Source organism: Coturnix japonica, chromosome Z (genome assembly GCF_054131305.1).
Source record: "Coturnix japonica strain WE chromosome Z, WE-NBRP24, whole genome shotgun sequence".
Taxonomy (NCBI): domain Eukaryota; kingdom Metazoa; phylum Chordata; class Aves; order Galliformes; family Phasianidae; genus Coturnix; species Coturnix japonica.
Window position 1 is genome coordinate 21,571,144 of NC_140702.1, and position 19,804 is coordinate 21,590,947.

The 19,804-nt window shown below is 37.2% G+C and overlaps 1 protein-coding gene across 6 annotated transcripts in view; it reads right to left on the reverse strand.

Annotated features, from left to right (window-relative positions):
• RASGRF2 (Ras protein specific guanine nucleotide releasing factor 2) overlaps positions 1-19,804 on the reverse strand; it is a 112,622-nt gene that overhangs the window by 78,582 nt on the left and 14,236 nt on the right. For all 6 annotated transcript variants that reach the window (XM_015849798.3, XM_015849797.3, XM_085529669.1 and 3 more), the window contains exon 2: positions 405-511. In XM_015849798.3, coding sequence (XP_015705284.1) covers positions 405-511 — 107 coding nt within the window. The remainder of the gene's footprint in view (positions 1-404; positions 512-19,804) is intronic.

Below are 19,804 nucleotides of genomic sequence, written 5' to 3' on the forward strand. Positions count from 1 at the left end.
ACTTGTTTACATGGCTTAGGTTGTAAGCAACTCAGAAACTGTCTCCTTCCTCAAAGTGTTACCATGGTACAGTAGATTAGCTGAGGTTAGTTCATAAGAGAAGAGGCTGGAGAAAGTGTATTTCAGCAGACGTTTGCCTCTGCAACCCGTTTCTCAAACCTTCCGTTGACTGATTTTCAATTATAGCATAAAATTTCATCTGGAATACAATCACTTTCAAATGATAAAATACAGCTTTGTAAGCATGAACTGAAGAAAGCATTTATTTTTAAAACATATCTCTAAATTGCAAGTAATACGCATCTAACACATTGTAAAATGCATTTCTATTTTAGAAGGTGAATTTAGACTTTCAAATTATTATCAGTAAAACAGAGGTGAGGATTAATGACCAAGTTTCATACCTAGCCTGATGAATAGCTTCCACCCATTCATCTCCATCACCTTCATCCTCACAACGGAGCTCCAGTGGCTTCTGCCCTTCATGGCCAAATAGAACGGTGAAGTAATACTGCAAATTAGAATGAGGAAAAAAATATATATATTTAGAAACTCTTAAGTATAAAAGGTACATAAAATACATTTTAAACTCAGCCCAAACCGCTACCAACCCGTGATTATATGTTTTATGCTATTAGTCATGAAACATGGTTTGAAGTTGAAGCTGTAACATATTCCCCTGTGGATCAAGGTAATAGCTTTCATGATTACTTACAGTAAGATATCATTCTTAAGATCTCACATACAAGGCAAAAGAATTTAACTCCTTTAGAAGCTCCTACAGTCGAATACAATGCTGTAACTGTAGTAGAGTACCTGTAGTTCTTTTTTCCTGGCATTTTTTTCAGCGAACGTTTTTCTTATATGCCATCATAGGATACCAAGTTTGGTGATGCCACTTCATCACAAGAATGTGCACGTGGTGTACAAAACTCCATCATGACTCCAGAAGAACAAGAAAAGTGTCCCTTTATATTTTTCACACCCCAAAACCGTTTTTTTTCCCTTTTTTTCAAGAAGCCTCAGCCATAATTACACATTTACTGCATATTTTGTGCTCAGAGGAAGATTCTCCTCACAGAAGAAGTGTCATATTTTTTGATGGCTTTGCACATGGAGGATTTTGCCCACCGTATGTTCTGTGGAATGCACAATCTCAGGAAAATTTTTCCTCCTTTCAAAATGTAGTAATATGAATAAAATCAATAGCTAGCAGAACCTGAGAATATCATCACCAATTTCAAAACTCATTTCACAAGGTTACTTGCAGTCTGGTATCAAAAAGTATTCCTGCAATATAGATGAAGATAAGTGAGAAAATATTCTAACTAAACACACACCTTTAACTTCCATAGGTGCCCTGACTGCAGCCATTAGGTAGTCAGATGTTTCACAGGCAGATTTAACTGTGTTGGATCTGACCCCACACAGAGCCATCCAGCTGTTAGGGTGTGTGACTGTGGAGATCTCACATCATTCAACTGTCTTTATTATCTAAAATTTTTCAGTTCTTCTTCCACCATCATCCCCATTAATAGAAAACTGACTGTAACCACATGGTAGCAATTATTTTCTGACTTCTAACAGCAAATTCCAAGCTCACACCAGTTAGCAATTGAGGTATGCAATTTACTTTATTTCAGCACTCCATTAGCCGTGGCTTACAGCAGTAAGTAACCTGAAGTGATGTCAACAAACATTCTGCTTTCCTTGTCAAACCCACAGTTCAGCTGAAAATACCTCTCTGAGCCAAGCACAATGCTGGAGATCCAGCAAATGTAAACCACTTCAGAATTAGCAGCCATTTCCAGGGCAGGAGGAACACAGGCAAAAAAAGAAACAGAGGGATGAAATTTTACCTACAGAGAAGTGGCTGCAGATATTTATAATCAACATTTATAATGAGTTTTGTCCATATAAAAAGAGAGAGGGTTTCATCCATTCATTGAGCCCTTCTGAAACATCTGGCAGCCTGCTGTGCAAGCACAGTGCATGCATGGCATGTACAGAGCGCAGAATGAATTGTATTGACTACTGGCACAATGGCTCAGTGCACACCTGTGCTTGTATCTAGGTTTGTGCCTAGGGGCCTCACATTTACAAAACCCAGCTGTTTCTGTACTTCTGAGTACAATTCCACGTTTAACTTCATTTTAGGTAATGTGAGCACATAAAATGGCATTCCACAAAGAGAAATCTATTTCCCTGTGCATTGCATTATTTACTAAAAATTGTTAAATGCATACAAAACGCTTTTCATACAGAAGATCACAAGCACTGCAGGATTAGCAACAGGCATCCAAAACAAGCAAGGCAAGGCAAAATAAGCAGAAACACTCACATTTAACAGGCTACATAAATAAAGTTTGGGCCCAGATCAGATAGGTTTCTGAAAGAAAACTACTCTCATTCACAGTCAAGAATCAATAAGTTGTTCAAAGGACAACTCTGCTAAACTGTGAGTTTCCCAGTGATGTGTATCATTTAAATCTGAACACTTTGAAACTAAATAAAATGATTACATCCATAAGGTTTTCAATAAGAGTAACTTTCATGCTAATGTAGTGCAGTTGAATACAACCTACAAGATGGAAAAAAAGTGCAGCACGATTACATACAAATGTTCTTTGTTTATAGACTGGAACAGTCTTTCTTTTAAAGTATATTTAAAGACAAATCACACCAATCAGTGCTGCATTTTATGTAACAAGTTATTTGTGATTCACAAGGCTGCTAACTGACATATGAAATAAGAACAGATACAAGTATAGACAAGCACGGGATTTAATCCCACTGTGTTCAAGTTAAAGGAAAATACAGCACAGCAGTTCTCCCTACCCCTTCTTTAGAAGTCATCTATTCAGACCTCATTTTAGCAAGATCTGCAGTTATCTCATGTCATGGATTAGAGGTGTGCAGTTATTATGGTGACAGGCACGATCTAAATACTTTTCATTATACCAGGAAAGTGCACAAATTCAAAGTTTAAAAGGACTACTGCCAAAGGACTGGAGTTGATGAAAACAAAAACAAAATTATAAAAGGCATTTGTTTCCATAAGCTGCTTTTAAAAAGTCACCTACCTGCTCCATCACACACATGTGTGTAGTACTGCACTCCAGCATGAGTGTCAATTATCACTTGACTTAGCCTGAAGTCAGCTCTACAGTGAGTAGAGTTTAAAGTATCATAACATAACTCCAAAGAGAATCTCTACATCATCCTCGAATTCTAACTCCTCTCTTAACATTTCTCAAGCAGCAAATTACTTCCTGCAAGAAAATGATGGTATCACTGATGCTTTACCATATTTTCAGTGCTTTTCTGTATATATCCAGCAGTTTCCTGATGACAGTAAACACACACTACAGGACAGATTAACACCAACTACCAGTATCATCATTTATTATGTCTGTTGGACCAACAAGTAGGCATTTATGTTTCAAAATAAACCCGTGGTTTGGTTGGCCTTTTTTTTAATGTTTATTCTAGAAGTCCTCAGCTTTGTAAAAGATAAAACAAATATTGTGCATTTTCATAAAAAGCATACATATCAATATCATTTTAAGGTGTCTTTTCAGTATTCACATATGCACTAGTGAAATATAATCCTTCATCTTAATACAGTTATATTTGGACAAGGAAGTTCTCAAAAACACAGCCTGAGTAAATGAGGTTAAGTTATTACTAGCTGCATAAATTTGAAGGCACTGTCTTGCCTGATCATGAAGGAAAGAAAAACGGGAGCAAGATGCATCAAGAACATTACTGTGCATCACTGCTCTGGCTTGTACCTACCACTAATCAAACTTCCTTTCTGTGGTGAGAATGGAAGATTACGCAGTGAGATGATCAGTACTTCTGCTTAGAGAAGTGACCAGGACAAGAACAAGATGGAAAGTACTTCCCCAGCACATTTATTGCCACTCATTATTATGCTGAAGTCTCCACTGACAGTGTAATACCCATATATAACTTTATAAAATCCCAGATAATAGTTGTATTCAAAATAAGACAGCAAAAGATTTAATGTTCCCCTTCCTAAAGGGAATAACGAGCTTTATTCTGGGGAGGGGAAATCAAAGAAAAACAAAAAATATGCCCTGTATAAACACCACTTTTGCGGCGTACTAGGGTCAATTCTCCATCAATGCAAACATCCTTAAGACTAAATTTCTCAGCAACAATATGCTGTTTTCTATTCTGACTGACACAAGCATTTTCTGTTTATGAAGTGAGAGTCACACAAAGACACAGCACTCCCAATAAACAGGGATGGTCCCACAGCTCACTCTTCTCTCCAGATCACATGGAATCTTGCAAAGGACATCTCTGCTTTGTCACCTGGTAGCTCATCACCTCATTTATTCCTTTCCATCCCCTACTATTGTAACAATCTGAAAAGTCTTTTCTGTTAGTAAATTACTGCTGATGCTCACAAAGGAAGCAACAATTCCAAGTTACTGAAGGATGAGAGAAGAACAAGCTCTTATCTTCCCATTGATGTGCCACTACACGTCTCAGACTGAAAAGCTGCTTCCATAGATAATAATGCTGCTTGACATCTCCCACTACAAGCTCCTGTGACCAGCTCCTTGAAGACTGTGGTCAGCTTTCAGTGCCTGGATAGAAAAATTCATACAGGATAAAGGATATATGAGCTTTTGGTACCTTATCCTTTCATCAGCATGGTATAAAAAACATCTGAATTATGTTTTAAGGACACCAAGGTGACTACCAAATTTTTTAATATTGTGGGCTTGTAAATGATTACAGTATGACAATACTTGCCTATGCACTGCTTCTCCCTAAACTTTCCTTAATAAACAAAATTGTTCTCTCCATAATATACTATTTTTAGAACTTGAGTGTGGAGTGACCTAATGCTATTTCCTGACTGGCAAATGAATTACTGTGCAGTTCTGTTCACATCATTCAAGCCAGAACCTTGATAAGAATCTAAAAAGAAAATTCCAGCCAACATTTTGAAGAGAATGGTAATAATAAATGCAAAACAGCTGGGAAACGTTATTCTGTGAGTGAAGATTACCATCAAAAATTAGGAGCCTTAACAAAAGCCTGTCTCCAGTGTGAGACATGAGGAAGCTTAATCATTTGCTGTATCCTTCTGGATTACATTTAATACCCAGTTTATACTGGCATGTTAAAAATCATTTGACTGTAAAAAAGGTAGAAGAGGCAACTAATTGAGACTGAATGAGACAGATCAGAAATATTTCTCATTCCTGACTACCAAGGGTGTTTTCATTTCAGGATCTGGAAATCTGTATGCCATCTGAAGCAGTAGGAAATTACTGGGCAGAGGAGGACAATCGCTGCAGTGATCTAAGATTCTTTAACAATCATTGAAAGAAAAGCGGAAAGCTGCACTCTAAATCAAAGCAGCAAGTACTATTTAAGGGGAAACTAACTCATAAAGTTACTGATATCTTCTACTGTCAGTGTTATGCCCGGACTCTCAAATAAAAAAACAGCACATGCATTTTCTTTTTCTTAAATCCTGTGGTAAGCAGGGGAAGGGAAAGAAGTCTTTTTGGAACAACGCAGTATGCCTAAAAAGGAATGAGTACAGAAGGATGAGGGTATGGAGGTGAGGAAGACAGTGGGTTGGATCAGAAGTGGGAAGGAAGCTCTTTTCCTTTAAGTCAGAAGAAAGCAAATGCCAGAGCTGGGTTTTTCTCCATCAAAATTTGCTGTGCCACCAACACTGGCAAGAAATCAGTAGCTCATTGTTAAATTATCATGAAAATGAACTAAGAGTAAGAAGGATTAAACTTACTATCATTTTTTAGAAGCTTCCAGGGATATCTACAAACCCCACAGCGCACATCATTTTTGTACCACATCAACTACTAAAAGCTATAATGAGAAGAGAGTTAGTGGATAATCTAATTAATATGATGTACTTGGGAAAATCTGGTATCAGAGATATAAAACGATGTCATAACCTCTATGCTATCAGAGTTCTTTGTTGGGGTCAAGTAGCATTTGGATTATGATGACAACATTACCAGAATGCTTTTGACAGATTTTAAGAGACTAACAAGAGGCATGTCCTTCCACAAATAAAATGAAAAAAAAGAAATCTAATCAAAACCTAGGAAAGAATTTGAATATTGGGCCATCTGTCAGTTCTTACAATGGAACAAGGTCACCAAAGGACTTCCTCAGAGAATGGCTCTGAGAACTGGAACAACGGATTACAAAGGATGACAAAGTTTGTTAATTACTCAAGATAGTAAATGACAAGAAAAATTGTGAGGAACTGCAGACTCAACACGCCTGAGTTACTGGACGATAAAATGGCAAGTTAAGTTTGTTGTTCTTGAATGTAAAGTGACATACATGAGGGAATACATTCCAAACTTCACATGTGAAAAAAGTGGGCTCTGTGCTTGTCAGGGTTAAGAACCTGGGGTAATGACAAATACTGCCATGAGAACACCAGCGCAGTATCAGCAGCTGCCAAAAAAAAAGCAGATGAGAATGGTAGGGATGATTAGGAAAGGACGGTAACAGAGCAGACAAGACTATTAGGCTATAAAACATCTTGAGTAATGCAAGTAGTTACACACGTCTTTAGTCTTTACTGTTGCACACATTGAGTTCTGTATTTTAAAGAAACAAAGAGGAAATGTGCAAAACCGTTGGGGAGTCACTGCAACATTTTAACTTCTATGTTTCTTTGTGATCCCAAAGTTTTGCTGAAGAAGATTAGAGATTAAGGGTTTTTTTAAATCATCTTAATGTTGCTTCATCACTCCTAGTTTTCTGTACCAGAAAACTGGTACAGAACCAGACAAGAGGGGGAAAAAAAAACTTCTGAAAGTAAATAAGAAAGAAGCCTAATAAACTGCTTACCCATAACAAATATATGCCAAATATAAGAATATGGTGAGCTGCTAGTAAAGAACAGGATAAAAGGTTATTTTTTTTGAATACTATCTTCTGCATTGAGGAGATTCAGAGATAGGCTGTAGTATCTATCCAATTTTTTGGTTAAATCCCAGCCAAATATAAACAGCGACCCTACAAAAGACAAGTTATTTTATGGTACCTTCTCTCTTTAACTAATATTGGATTAATCAAGTTATAAACTGCGGCATAAAATCTATCCTGGTCACTTAATCACATTTCTGAGCTATTCTGCAAATAGCATCTAGGCCAAAAGCAACAGCAATGTATTTAAACAAGCAATCAACAATTTTGGATGTAGAGAGCATATACATAAGTCCACTCTCTTTTATTCACACTTTCTATATTGAAAAAAAAAATAAAATACCATACCCAACTTGCATGTAAAACAAACAAAACAAAACAAAAAAAGGGAATACACAATGGTCACTGAAGACCGTAGTCTTGCAAACACATTAACTTGAATTAAAACGATGCCAAATGATAATGGTTATGGCATTTGTTTTCATGGATGAGAGAATCAGGCTAATATGGCCCCATCTGCTAAATTTTCAGTGCAGACCATTTGTACTTCAGCAACACATCATCAATAGGGAAAAATTCTGCCACACAAAAGGAGACTTCAGCATGTAAAGATTACAGTTACTGATAGAACACATAAAGCACAGCTAAATTATTCACTAATGATAAACAGAATATGGGTACCATCTTCTCATACTTTATTTGATGCTGTCCAGTGGGAATTTCCTGTCAGAAAGCACAGGCTGGTTACCTGGTAAGGCTATGCATTACCTAGCAGCAGGACATCTTTCCTCCCCATGCAACAGTCATTTCTCTGCTGCTGCCGTCCCCAGGGCCTGGCATAGAACAGAGAGAAGGTCTATAATGAAGGATTGGAATTCAGGTTAAACAGTCAGGTTAAACATCTCATTTTGTTGGGAAATCTGTGTATAACATAGGTCTCCTTCAGGCCTTTTGGCAACCATCATGGGACTTGAAATCAATATCAATGTGCTTGTTTCTGGCAAAGCAATCTACAAAGCATCTCACCTCAGTTTTTAGGGAGCTGAAAGGCTGCAACATGATGCTACCATATTCACTAGTAAAAATTCACAGCATTCCTGGAACAGCTGCCTTCCTGCTTATCCTTAGCTTCTCCTCCCACATGCAGGGCCTCATGGGACTGACACTGATATGCCTCTACATCTAATGTCTGGGGGTTGCTGTACCCTGACAATATCTCTATAAAAACAAATATCTATATGGTGAAAACTGTATTCTGTACATAGCAAACAAATAAAATCTGCCTAAAGCCAAGAGATGGGCAGAATTTGTTTTCTTATCTCTTGTTTTTAGTTTCTTCTGCTTCCCACTGCATGTCATGAACTGCTTCCCCTAGGATTCTCACCCTTCCAAGCACTGCAAAAAGGAAACATTACTCAGGTCTGCCAATCTCTCACTCAACAATTAAATCTCTAAATTTTAGCTATCATGTTAACATACATTGCTTTTCATCTTCAGTTTATTTGTAATGTATTCCTTATATTTCCTTGTAAAAGGAAAACATCACTTGCTTTGATGGACTTCCTTTCACTTATAGTTTAAGACATGTTCAGTACATGTACATTCAACCAATATGTATCTGAGCAGAAGCCTATGTTAAAACCATAATCACCCCCACTACTAATGCAAGGAACAGAAAAGGAGCAAAGCCCTACCATGTAGTCTAGCACGGAACAGCTGCATAAGAAAAAAACAGCACTGTTCAGATTGATGGGAAAGGACAGACAGGAGAAAGGGGTAGAAGGAGACATTACAGAACACTACAGTCAGTGACAGTTATACCTATTTCAGGAATTAAGACTTTTTGAGTTACTTTTTTTTTTTTTGTCTCATTCCTAGCAAGCCTAACCTTTCTCCATGTACTGACAGCCATCCTCTACTTGTCCAACAAACATCTCCAGTGCCTGTCATCCAACTTTCTTCTCTAAAAGCTGATAATGATACAGAGCTCTTTCAGAAAATTCAACTTTAAATTACCTCCATTTTTGTTTTGCTCCACAACATTAATCCCAGTATTTTAATTAGCAGATAAAATTTTAAAGGCCAGAAGGGACATTTATAATCTTCTAGTGAGAACTCTTGGGTAATACAGGCCAGAAAAATCTCACTAGACTGTTCTTGCATCAGAGAGGCTCACAGTGAGCCACAGAACCTCTTCAATCAATGCTAGCATAACAAGCAATGGAAAATCCACCTAAGTTCTTGTTTAAGTGTTCTAGATGTCAAATTACACTTACTACAATACATGCCTCTTACTTTAAACGACAAATGAACAGCTAAATAACAAAACTACTAATAAGCCTCGGTTTTAAATATTGTGCCCAAAGAAAGTGTATTGGCAAGAGTGAAACCTGGGGTTCTCGGCAAATTTACACTTAACAAAACAAAAAAAACACACACATAAAAATGTACATATACAAGGTCATGCACTTAAGCAATTTTTACACAGTGAGATATTTTGAAGTATGAATTTCTAATAAGAAGATTAATTGGCAGTTACTTTCTGAATATCCACAAACACAAGGTCTGTCAATTTTAGAGCCCTCTACAGATAGTAACTAATCTTCTAACTCCTCTACAAGGTAAGAATTATGGTGCTTATTTTAGACATAACGATATGTGCAAAGATGCCCAAATATAGATCTACTGTGAAAGAATTCAACTCAAGATTGCTATAAACAGAGCTTTTCTCCATAAAGTGAGCCAACATATGATAAGGAAGCAAAAATCAGAAGTCAGCTCATCCTTGACCTTGTTGCATCTCTGTTATATATAATCATTTCTATATATAAACAGCTTTAGGAAAAACAAACACTCAAAATTTCAAGCAGCTGCAGTGTACTGTGAGTTGAGGAGCAAGACTGTTAGAATCCACCCTCTAGAAAGAGAAGTTGCCAAAGCTCTAATAGAATATAAAAAGACCACTGTTAACAGCCACGTATAATGTTTTCAAAAGTGGCTATCAAACCCGAATGACTTTATGACACAGAAAAATGTCTTTTTGGAAACACCAAGCTGTAACTGATAGCTTTACTTCGTAGTTCACTATGGTTCAATGATTCTGTAGTTCAGTAGTTCAGGGCTGGAGCTAGCAAAAAAATACTGGAAGACAGAATCTTGTTTTAAGTAAAAAGAGGCTATTGCAAAATGAGCAGAACACTACTGCCTAGACAGCCATACATTTGTTTATACTGCATCAAGAGGAGCACTGGCTATTCCAAACTCAGCATACCAAGGAAATGTGGACATGAATTCTGTGAACTCTGCTGACCTAAAAACTGAGCCTCTCTAACATCAATCCACATAAAAACAAATTCTTCATTATATTCATACTCCTTGGCCTTGTTCCTGAAGACTCAAAGTAACACTACTCAGAGGAAACTAAAGCTAGGGCTATAGATGTGTGTGGAGATTCAGGACTACCATGGCAATGGCTTGGACCTTATTGTCTCAGCATGACCCCAGCACAAGGAGCACAGGCACACACACATCAAGCTGTTTTCCTAGTCCCTAGACACCTGGATGAATTCTGTCAGAACAGACAGAACCACTTGGGTCAGATTTCCATGACATGTCTCTACACGCTCTTACAGCTGATATCCTTCTCAGTTCTCCAATTTTTCATCAATGACAAAAAAAATTTCCAAGGCAGTTTACTTTTCTGAAGCAACAATTAAGATGACTCAGTCTATTCCGTAAAACAGTCTTTTACTAATCTCAGTAACATTACTTCAACTTCAGGCTGTCCCTTGTCAATACATTTTTGGGCAAGAATTTACTGAGGTTTCATAAAGCTGATGAATTTGCTTAGTCCCTATGTAACAGTGAACTTAAGCAGTCCACTCAATTAACCTACTTACAAATGAAAACCACACACGGCTAAACATCTACAAATGCTTTTAGTGAACAGAGGGAGAAATGTGTTCTACAATGAAGCTTGTGAGTCAACAATTGCTTGTCAAATTTTGGCTGGAGATTACTAAAACCAACAGCATGAGAGACATAATCCACATTTCACTACACTGAATGTCAAAGGCCCACTTAAATATTCGGTTTTCAAAACTTTAGCCAAGTGCACCCACAGTAAATGTTTTCAGGCTTTTACAATGATCTTTCAAATACTTTTAACTGTGATACACTCAATAAGCTGTCTGTTAGTAACAAAGATTTTGGATTTCATGCAACATGAGATACTTTTAACCTTCAGAAATTGTATCTGTCTTTTCACCCAAATGAGTGCCATGCATACAGCAAAGGAGATGCTGAAGTTTTGTTTGTTTGCTTTTCATTTTTTTTTAAGTAACTGAACAATTAGTGGTATTCTCTGATAATAGGACAGAAAAGTTTCATGACTTTTAGGGAATGCCTGCATATTAGTTCCCCTAAAAACTGTTTGCAAAGGGTCTGGTTTTAATCATACTTGTCATTCCACCACTATTGATCAAACAATGTCATCTGTACAATCAGAGCAATAGGAAGTTACTTGTTAATAACTATAACCTACTATTTAAGCACGCAGGGGAGAAAAAGAAACACTTCATACATAGCCACAGATTTTGCTGGAAAAATGTTAACGTTCATCCACAGGACTTTCTACCTGTTCAAACACGAAGACTACCTTAACTGAGCCCCCTGCATACAAGAAAGCATTTTTTCTCTCCTCCACTCCAAGTGTTTCAAAGACACCATTATAAAGGACTGCCTTAATTTTTAAAAAAAAAAAAAAAAAAAAAAAAAAAGGAGAATTTTCCTAAGAGACTACAGATGCTCTCATCCTTTGGAGCCACAGTTTTCCTAAAACAACAGAGTACAGACCCAGAGCTCATTAGTTTTACTTATGCAGGGGTCCTATTTCCTGGAGCGTTTCTCTCTCTGTGGAGAGTTTACATGGAGGAAAAGGCTCAACAAAATCTTTTGCAACAAAAAGATGTTAAAGATATGTTCTAAACTGCATGAAGGCACTAAAAGATATACATCCTAGTAAAATACATTCAGAACACACAAACATTACTTGTTCCAGCATTTGAATAAGTGTTCCCTTTTTTGGCCACAAATACCAATTTTTATCATTTAATTACTAATGCTTCCTCCGTAAAACAGATCTTGTACAACTGACTCCAAATGCTGTTTTTATCTGTGTCATTTGACAGCAGGCATCTCCTGTCTTCAGAGGTGACATAATCAAACTTAGTAAATGCAAATCAAAATTACCTTTGTGTGTTGATTTCTACCTTGTGCAGAAGTAAAAACAGCTTAAAACAAATACTTCAAGAGGAGCTATCAGAACTACTTTTCAGTATCTGAGTTAGTGATAGTACACTTCCATCAACTCTTTCACTGGAACTGTGATGTCAAGTAAACAGCTGCAATAATTTTTTTGTACTGTACCAAAATACAACAACCAAGGGAAAAGTTGAAGAATCTTTTTATTCATGCAAGGTATGTGTGAAAATAGGTGTTTGGAAGCACCCTTCTGAGGATGGATACATTTCCAGATGTTTCACCACTCTAAGACTGCACTGGTATTTGTGTTCAATTCATAGATTATATTCTGTTTTATTACTCAGAATAAGGGGCATGCAACATGACTTTGCTTCCTGAACAATGCAGCTCATTAGGGCATTTCACATCACATATATTTAAAATGGCACCATTCTCTTTTACGAGCTTTGAGAAATACTTCCTGCAGGAAGTAGCAACTACCACTACACGCTCTTCACAAAGCTGTAAGGGGTGCATGAGAACTCTTCATATTCACAGGTGCTTAGGCTCAGTAACTACAGCCACAACACCTCAATCCAGGTGTTTGGCTGTTCTGCACACATACATGAAGCTTTGGCTTGAGAATTGCAAAACAGCATTCAGGTCTTTCCCTTGCAGCAGCTAATGGCTCAATGTTATTGATTTCTTGCCAGTTTGACAAAAAACAGCAGTTTGCTAGGTACTGAACTTGCCATAAAATCAAAGAAACCTTCCTGTTTTCTACCATTTGCTTCAAAAAAACTTTTAATAGTACATTGCTGAAAAGCTGAAAATGGAAAATAAAGTGGATCAGCTAAATCAGCTTCAGCTTGAATACAAATACAATTATTTCAAAGGACATTATTGCTGTCAATATCAAGTTTTAGAAGTTACGATGCTACCATTCTACTGAAGCTTCTCAAAACAATGATTCACATTTCTTAATGTAATAATAAAGTGTAAATGATAAATAAGTTTTCACGTGACAAATGTCAAAATTCAGTTTGCTTTATGTTTCTTCTTTGCATTTGCACACAGCTGTCCCCTTTTTTGAATTAAATTAATTTTCCACTCACATGAAATAGAAATTACCCTTTAATTTGGTTTAACTTCACCAAAATAGATCCTTTAAAACAAAAAACCAAACCAAAACAAAACAAAAACAACAACAACAACAAAAAAAAAAAACTACACACAGAAAAGCACCATCACCACCACATACAGGTAGTTTTTCAACGAAAATGCATGAGAAACAGTTAATCCAAAGTTGCATTTGAGTACATTCTGGTGAGTTTTGTTGCTGTTTGTTTTCAACTCATTGGAATTTACCGTGGGAAGACTGTTGTAGGCTATGAAGAAGGAAGACTATGCCTGAAATTCCATTTCCCTCCTCACAGTTTTCTCATGTATGGAGCTTTCTAGCCCACATAAACATTATCCTTTTCAAAGCCACAGGAACACAATGGTTGGATTGAAAAGCTACCCAGTTTTGCTACTGACAACAAGAAATTATGTACTAAGGAAAATATAAAAGAACAGTATTCTGTACCAGCAGGCATGTAAAGCATAAGTTCAGAATACAGTAGGGATCAACAACAAATTTCAGATCTCTTAAAATCCTCACCCACTTTCCTACTGAAAACTTAATATTTTTCCAACAGCAATGGACAAAACATTGCTTAAATCATCTTTTCTAAGGGAAAGATTTAAATAAGAGGAAAAACACTGTTTGCATCTTCTAGTTTGCTTTACACCATCACTGGGCAATGGAAGCAGAGGTGGTACCAAGGCAAAAAATACTTCTCTATCCCACAGAAAATTCCAGTGCTTCAGCATATCAAGAATTATTTAGAAACATGTACTCAGAAAAATAAATAAATAAATAAAAATTAAAAAAAAAAATAAATCAGTGCAAATCTTTCTGTGTTGAATTGGTGAATGGTGATAGATCAACAGGTTTGAGGCCTGTTTCACATTAACTTACATGTGCCCTTCATGTAGCTTACATGGAGCACCCCGTCCAGCTTATCTGAGTCACTGAAATGCTGTAGACCAAGTTTAAATCAGCTCTGCAGTCAAAGACAAGCATTTATTTCACAGTGTGAGAGGGGAAATTTTTATTTATCGGATCTATCAACTCATGCCAACTTAAACTACTGAGACACACGGGAAAATGTTGCAGTAAATTTAATGGAAGTTCTTCGGGTCTCTTGAAATTACACGCAAAATAATTATTCTACCAGAAAGCCAAAGGTCAGCATCTGCCAAAACCTTCCCCTCCCCACATTCCCATCCTACTTGCTTTCATCCTTAAAACTCTATTGCTAACACCTCCACTCCAATGTTTGTAATGTAATGCTTTAAGAACTTCAATTTGTTCTACCAGTTGCATAAAAATGGGATACTATTTCTACTGGAGAAGTTGTAGTAATCATGATGATTGCTATCATGCTGCCTCACAGTGTAAGAAAAACAGCCTCACTCAGGTTTCCCTAAACATAAAAAGCCACCAACTGCCCCTGTCAACTCATTAAAATTATCCTTTCAAAGATAGAACTATCTAAGAGTTGCTTCAGTGCTTCTGATAAGCAAAGCTCAGAGTTCCAAAGTTCATAATTTGAATATCAAATTAAAGAATTGGAGAAACATTTGCTTCTTCAGCAACACACAGATGTTTACTGCCCATTCTTATATGTACCAAACCGTAGCATTGAAAATATATTTTTTTATTCCCATTGAAAAAGAAAATACATGGCTTAAAATCTGTCTGGCTGTTGCAGAGGCATTAATGACACAGCTAGCTGGAGTAAGGGAGGAAGATAAAAAAGAGGACAACAGTGTTCATCAGCATTCTATCTTCCATATTAACATGCCCATTTGTATTGTCATACTTGTACAGACTCCATCAAGAACTTTGTGAGGAAGTTCTGCAGGACCCAGCTCAAAGAAAAGGTATGGCTCTAATTCAGTAACTGTTCTTGGACACTTGTTTTGGCAGAATGCAATCATTAGTAATGTCTTAATTCTTCATTACTTAGATGAAAAGACAGTAGTGTCATATATTTACCACTGCACTCAAGCAGAGAACTATTTTAATGTACAGAGCTGATAGCATGCAGCACTTATGGAGTTACAGACAAGTGTAAGTCTCCAAGCATGGAGAGGTTAAGGCTTAGTGATGCAAATCTTGTGTAAGCATTGAAGAAAGATGCAAAACCCCAACAGCTCCAGTGTAAACAGTGACATTTGAAAGCTTTTTTCATACCTTCCACCTCAAACCCATTCAAAACATAAACCATTACCCTGACAACCTGATTTGAATTCTCTCAGGAAGACCCACAGAATCATTCTGCTCCAAGTGCATTCCTATACAACATAGAATTGCAGATTGGCTACTACTGTCTCTCAAAGTCTGTTGAGCTAAAAACACGGCATGTAACAGTGCTACAAAATCACTTCTGTATAATCAGAACATAACTCTGCAGGCAAGGCAGATAGCTACACATTCTGCTTATGGATTCTGCCACCTACCACAAACCACTTATCTACTGTCCTGTCACCACAACCACTTCTCGGTTTTTAAATGATTCAGAGACAGAGGGAAGAACAAATTATTGCTGAAAATAGGCATTGATTGCCTATTGCCTAATTTGACATTAGCAAAACGCAATTCTTGCCGGCTGGTATTAGTGACTGCTGTCAGTGGCTATTGTATGATTGAGATGTAAGTTGCATTACTTCTAAAAATTTTAAAGAGCAAGCTCTATTAGAATACACGGCATGTAAATGTTTTACTTGCATTACCAGCTCTGTAAGTAGATAGTTCTTCACTTTAAATATATGTGCATATTTTTTCTTGCATCATAACTATGTTTACTTCACAATCACTCAAAAGGCAATGATTTTCTATGTGAGTTATAACAGTAATTTAGATTGTTGAACAAACCTTAACATTGAAAGTAGCATCATACCTGTTTAAATCTTCAAAGGTTTGCTTTTCAGATATTTCAAGTTACCCTTGAGATCTACCTCTTGTAAATATTTATACCAGATTATTTTAAAACTTTAAAAGCACAGGTACCAATCTATACAATTTCTCCAGCTAAATTACTGCTATTTAGAATTGAAACGCTGAAGAGCAATTTATTCTTGTTCTACTAAACTGTATCATAATGTCATTAAGCTGAAGTAGCTATAAACCAGTGTTCTAACAAAATAAGCTGAAGGCAAGTTTGCAATATAACAAGGTGACAGATGCACCAATGTATAATTTGGGGCTTGTGTAAAAGAAAACAACATGTTCTACTAAGAAGGTCAGTAATACAAACAGAGCTATTTACATAGCTAGGCAGGGAGCTGGAATGAAGACATTCAAGATGCTTTTGTAGAACACTGATCATAAAGCACTAGTAGCAACACTAGAAAAATTAAGAATAGAGGAAGTTTAACTCCTAACAATCTGTACTCTCATTAAGCTGGATAAATTATTACTGCTGGGCTGAAATCCATAACCACTGAAATAAGTGGCATAACTCTGGTCGTGTGCAAGAGTTGCTTTAGAATTATTTAGAACGCTGATTTAACTCACACTGAAGTAAAATTGATCTAATCACAGTTATCATCACCCATTATTTCTTCTAAGTCTTCTTACCTCTTGCATGAATGCACAAGCATGTTTCTGGACAGCTGAAAATGTCACATCATTAAGGTCAAAGCAAACAAATCACAGAATGGCTTGGCTTGGAAAGGACCTTAAAGATCATCTAATTCCAATCCCCTTGCCACAGGCAGGATTGCTACCCACTAAATGTGTTTGATGCGTCTGAAGTTACAAATAAACACAAGGAAGAACTATTTTATGGTGAGTGTGACAGAACACTAAAACAGGCTGCCCAGAGAGGATGTGCAGTCACTTCCACTGGAGACATTCAAGACTTATCTGGATGTTTTACTGTGCAACTTACAGTACAATTTGCTTTATCAGAAGGGGTGGACTTGATGTCCCTTGGCCCAGATGTCCCTTCCAACTCCTACAGTTCTGAGATGATTCTGTGTAAATCATGCACTATATCATGTTGCACATGGCCATTGCGGAGGGCTGTTCGAGTTAGAGTTATGGTTAGGTTGTGGTTGGACTCAATGATCTTTAAGGTCTTTTCCAACAAGGGCAAATCCATGATTCTATGTTCCAGCCACCTCTTTATCTACCAAGTAGCCCAGCCTTAATATCTCTCCAGTGTGAAGATAAAGATCTGGCTTGGAACCACATAAAAATAATTCTCTTTGCCTACCTCCTAAAGATTCTCCACTGCACCACCCATGTTGCCCTCATCTAAACAAGTTTTAAAATTAGTAGAGTACACAAACTAAAGGAAAAGTCTTGGAGTTAGTGGTTCACATTGTATGCTCAATTGCAAAGACTCAAAAGAAACTGCCAAAGCATAGCACCTGTTGTTTATTTGGAGTGTGGAAGAGAAAACCTGACATTATTCAAAGACACTGAAGATTGTACTTTCTAGTTCTGGAAAGGAAGATAACACCAAGATACAAGACTAATAATCTGCTGCTGTTTGGAGTCATATTTGTAGTACTTCCTAGGCCAACTGTGAGTGCTTTCCTAGCCATACATATGGGCTCTGCAGAAAGTCCATTTAGGAGAAACTTGTGGAGCCCGAATCATAGAATGGTTTGGGTTGTAAGGGATCCCAAGTGCCAACCCTGCTGCCACAGGCAGGGCCACCAACCTCCAGATCTGGCACCAGAGCAGGTTGCCCAGGGCCCCATCCAATCTAGCATGTGTAGTGGCCACTCCTACTCCATTTATGACCAACACATCAGTAGTGCAAAAGCGTCAGAGAGATATATAGTGCATGAGACACACATATTGGGCACAATTTTGACACAGTAGCTTGAAACACTTCTGTACATCCTATCTAAGTTCAGTGAGAGCAGCAACTCTTTGGGGGGAAAAAGTACAGCTTTTAACACTACAAAACCTTCACTGACACAGACTTGACCCCTAAGACAGTGTGAAAGGGAAGTCTTTTCAGGTCAGCATAGCATAAAATTCTTGCAGCAGGTAATTTAAACAACAACTTAGTCCAAATTTGACAGGTTTCTCACAAGTGTGCTCAAACAACGCTCTTTTCTGGTTGTGTATTTATACGCACATAATTTGAGACCTAAGAGTTTGGGTTCATTTTACTAAAATTATGTCGTATCATTCCTACATTAGAAATGATTACTACTAAGACAGCACTCAAGCTAATGATCCATTTATAACATAGGATCACCATCAATCACTTCAGTATTTGTCTTCACACATGCAACTGTTGCTCAGTACTACAAAGATATAAAAAAGGCTCCAGTTAGTTATGTCAATCAGGTATTTTGTACAAAATTGAAATGTCAGTTTCACAGCTCTTTTCTCACACCTTGACTTAAACACAGAAAACAGTTTTATGATGAGAGGCATTGGCATTCACTTCCAATATAAATTTTATTTAAATTTAACAATTTATTCTTTCTTTCATTTGGAAGCATGAACTACAAGCTAGTAGCTCCCTCATTCAGTGGTGACATTTTGTGATTCATGAGATTATTCACAGTGGACTTTTGCCAAATATTGTTATCTACGTTAAAGAAAAAGAAAAACAAAAATTACAGAGAATGAGCATCTAGTATTGAAGTATATACCTGCACTGAACTAATGACCAGGCAGTTTGTCACAAAAAATCTATTATGATTATCATCACTGGATGGCTACTAGAATTATTTCAAAATCTATTTGATTTACTAAACATTCATAAGTATGACTGAAATGCAGATGCATCATAAGCCCCCTGAAAAATGGAGGGGGGAAAAAAAGGTAGAAACCCTCAAGTTTACTCAGTGGAAAAGCTCTCTTGAAAACTCTTCAGGCTATGGAAAGTAAGCGTCTATATAGGTATAACACCTGTAGGATGCAGGAAAGATCTGTTGGGATTGTGCAAGTCTTGTTAAGGGATGATCACAGGAACCAAAGGCAGTGCAAGTGAGGGACTGAGGAGGCTGGAGGAAGAACAATTGTGGAAAAATAGGGAAAAAAAGAAAAAAAAAAAAAACAACAGAAAAAGAAAAAAAAAAAAAAAAAAAAAGAAAAGAAAAAAAAGAAAAGAAAAGAAAAAAAGAGGGCCAATCTGGCCAGCACATTTCTGTCCATGTCTTCTGCGTCACAGTCACAGTTTTTATTGTGTTCCTGTTAAACTCCATTTCTAACAGTTTTCCTGGATAAGAAGATTCCAATATATTCATCTGTGTCTGTGCATCTGTGTGGAGCTCTAAGAGTCAAAGTGGTGGTCATGTAATTCAGCAAGAAATTCAAAGTCCTGTACATAGGGAGGAACAAGCCTAAGTAAGCAGACACTACATCTGGAAAGCAGATTGTCAGAAAAGGTCCTGGGATTCCTTGTGGAAACCAAGTTGATCACGGGCCAGCAACATGTCCATGCCAAAAAAGCTAACACTATCCTGGGCTACACCTAGAAATAGCACTGCAATGTCAGACAAGGAGGGTGATCTTCCC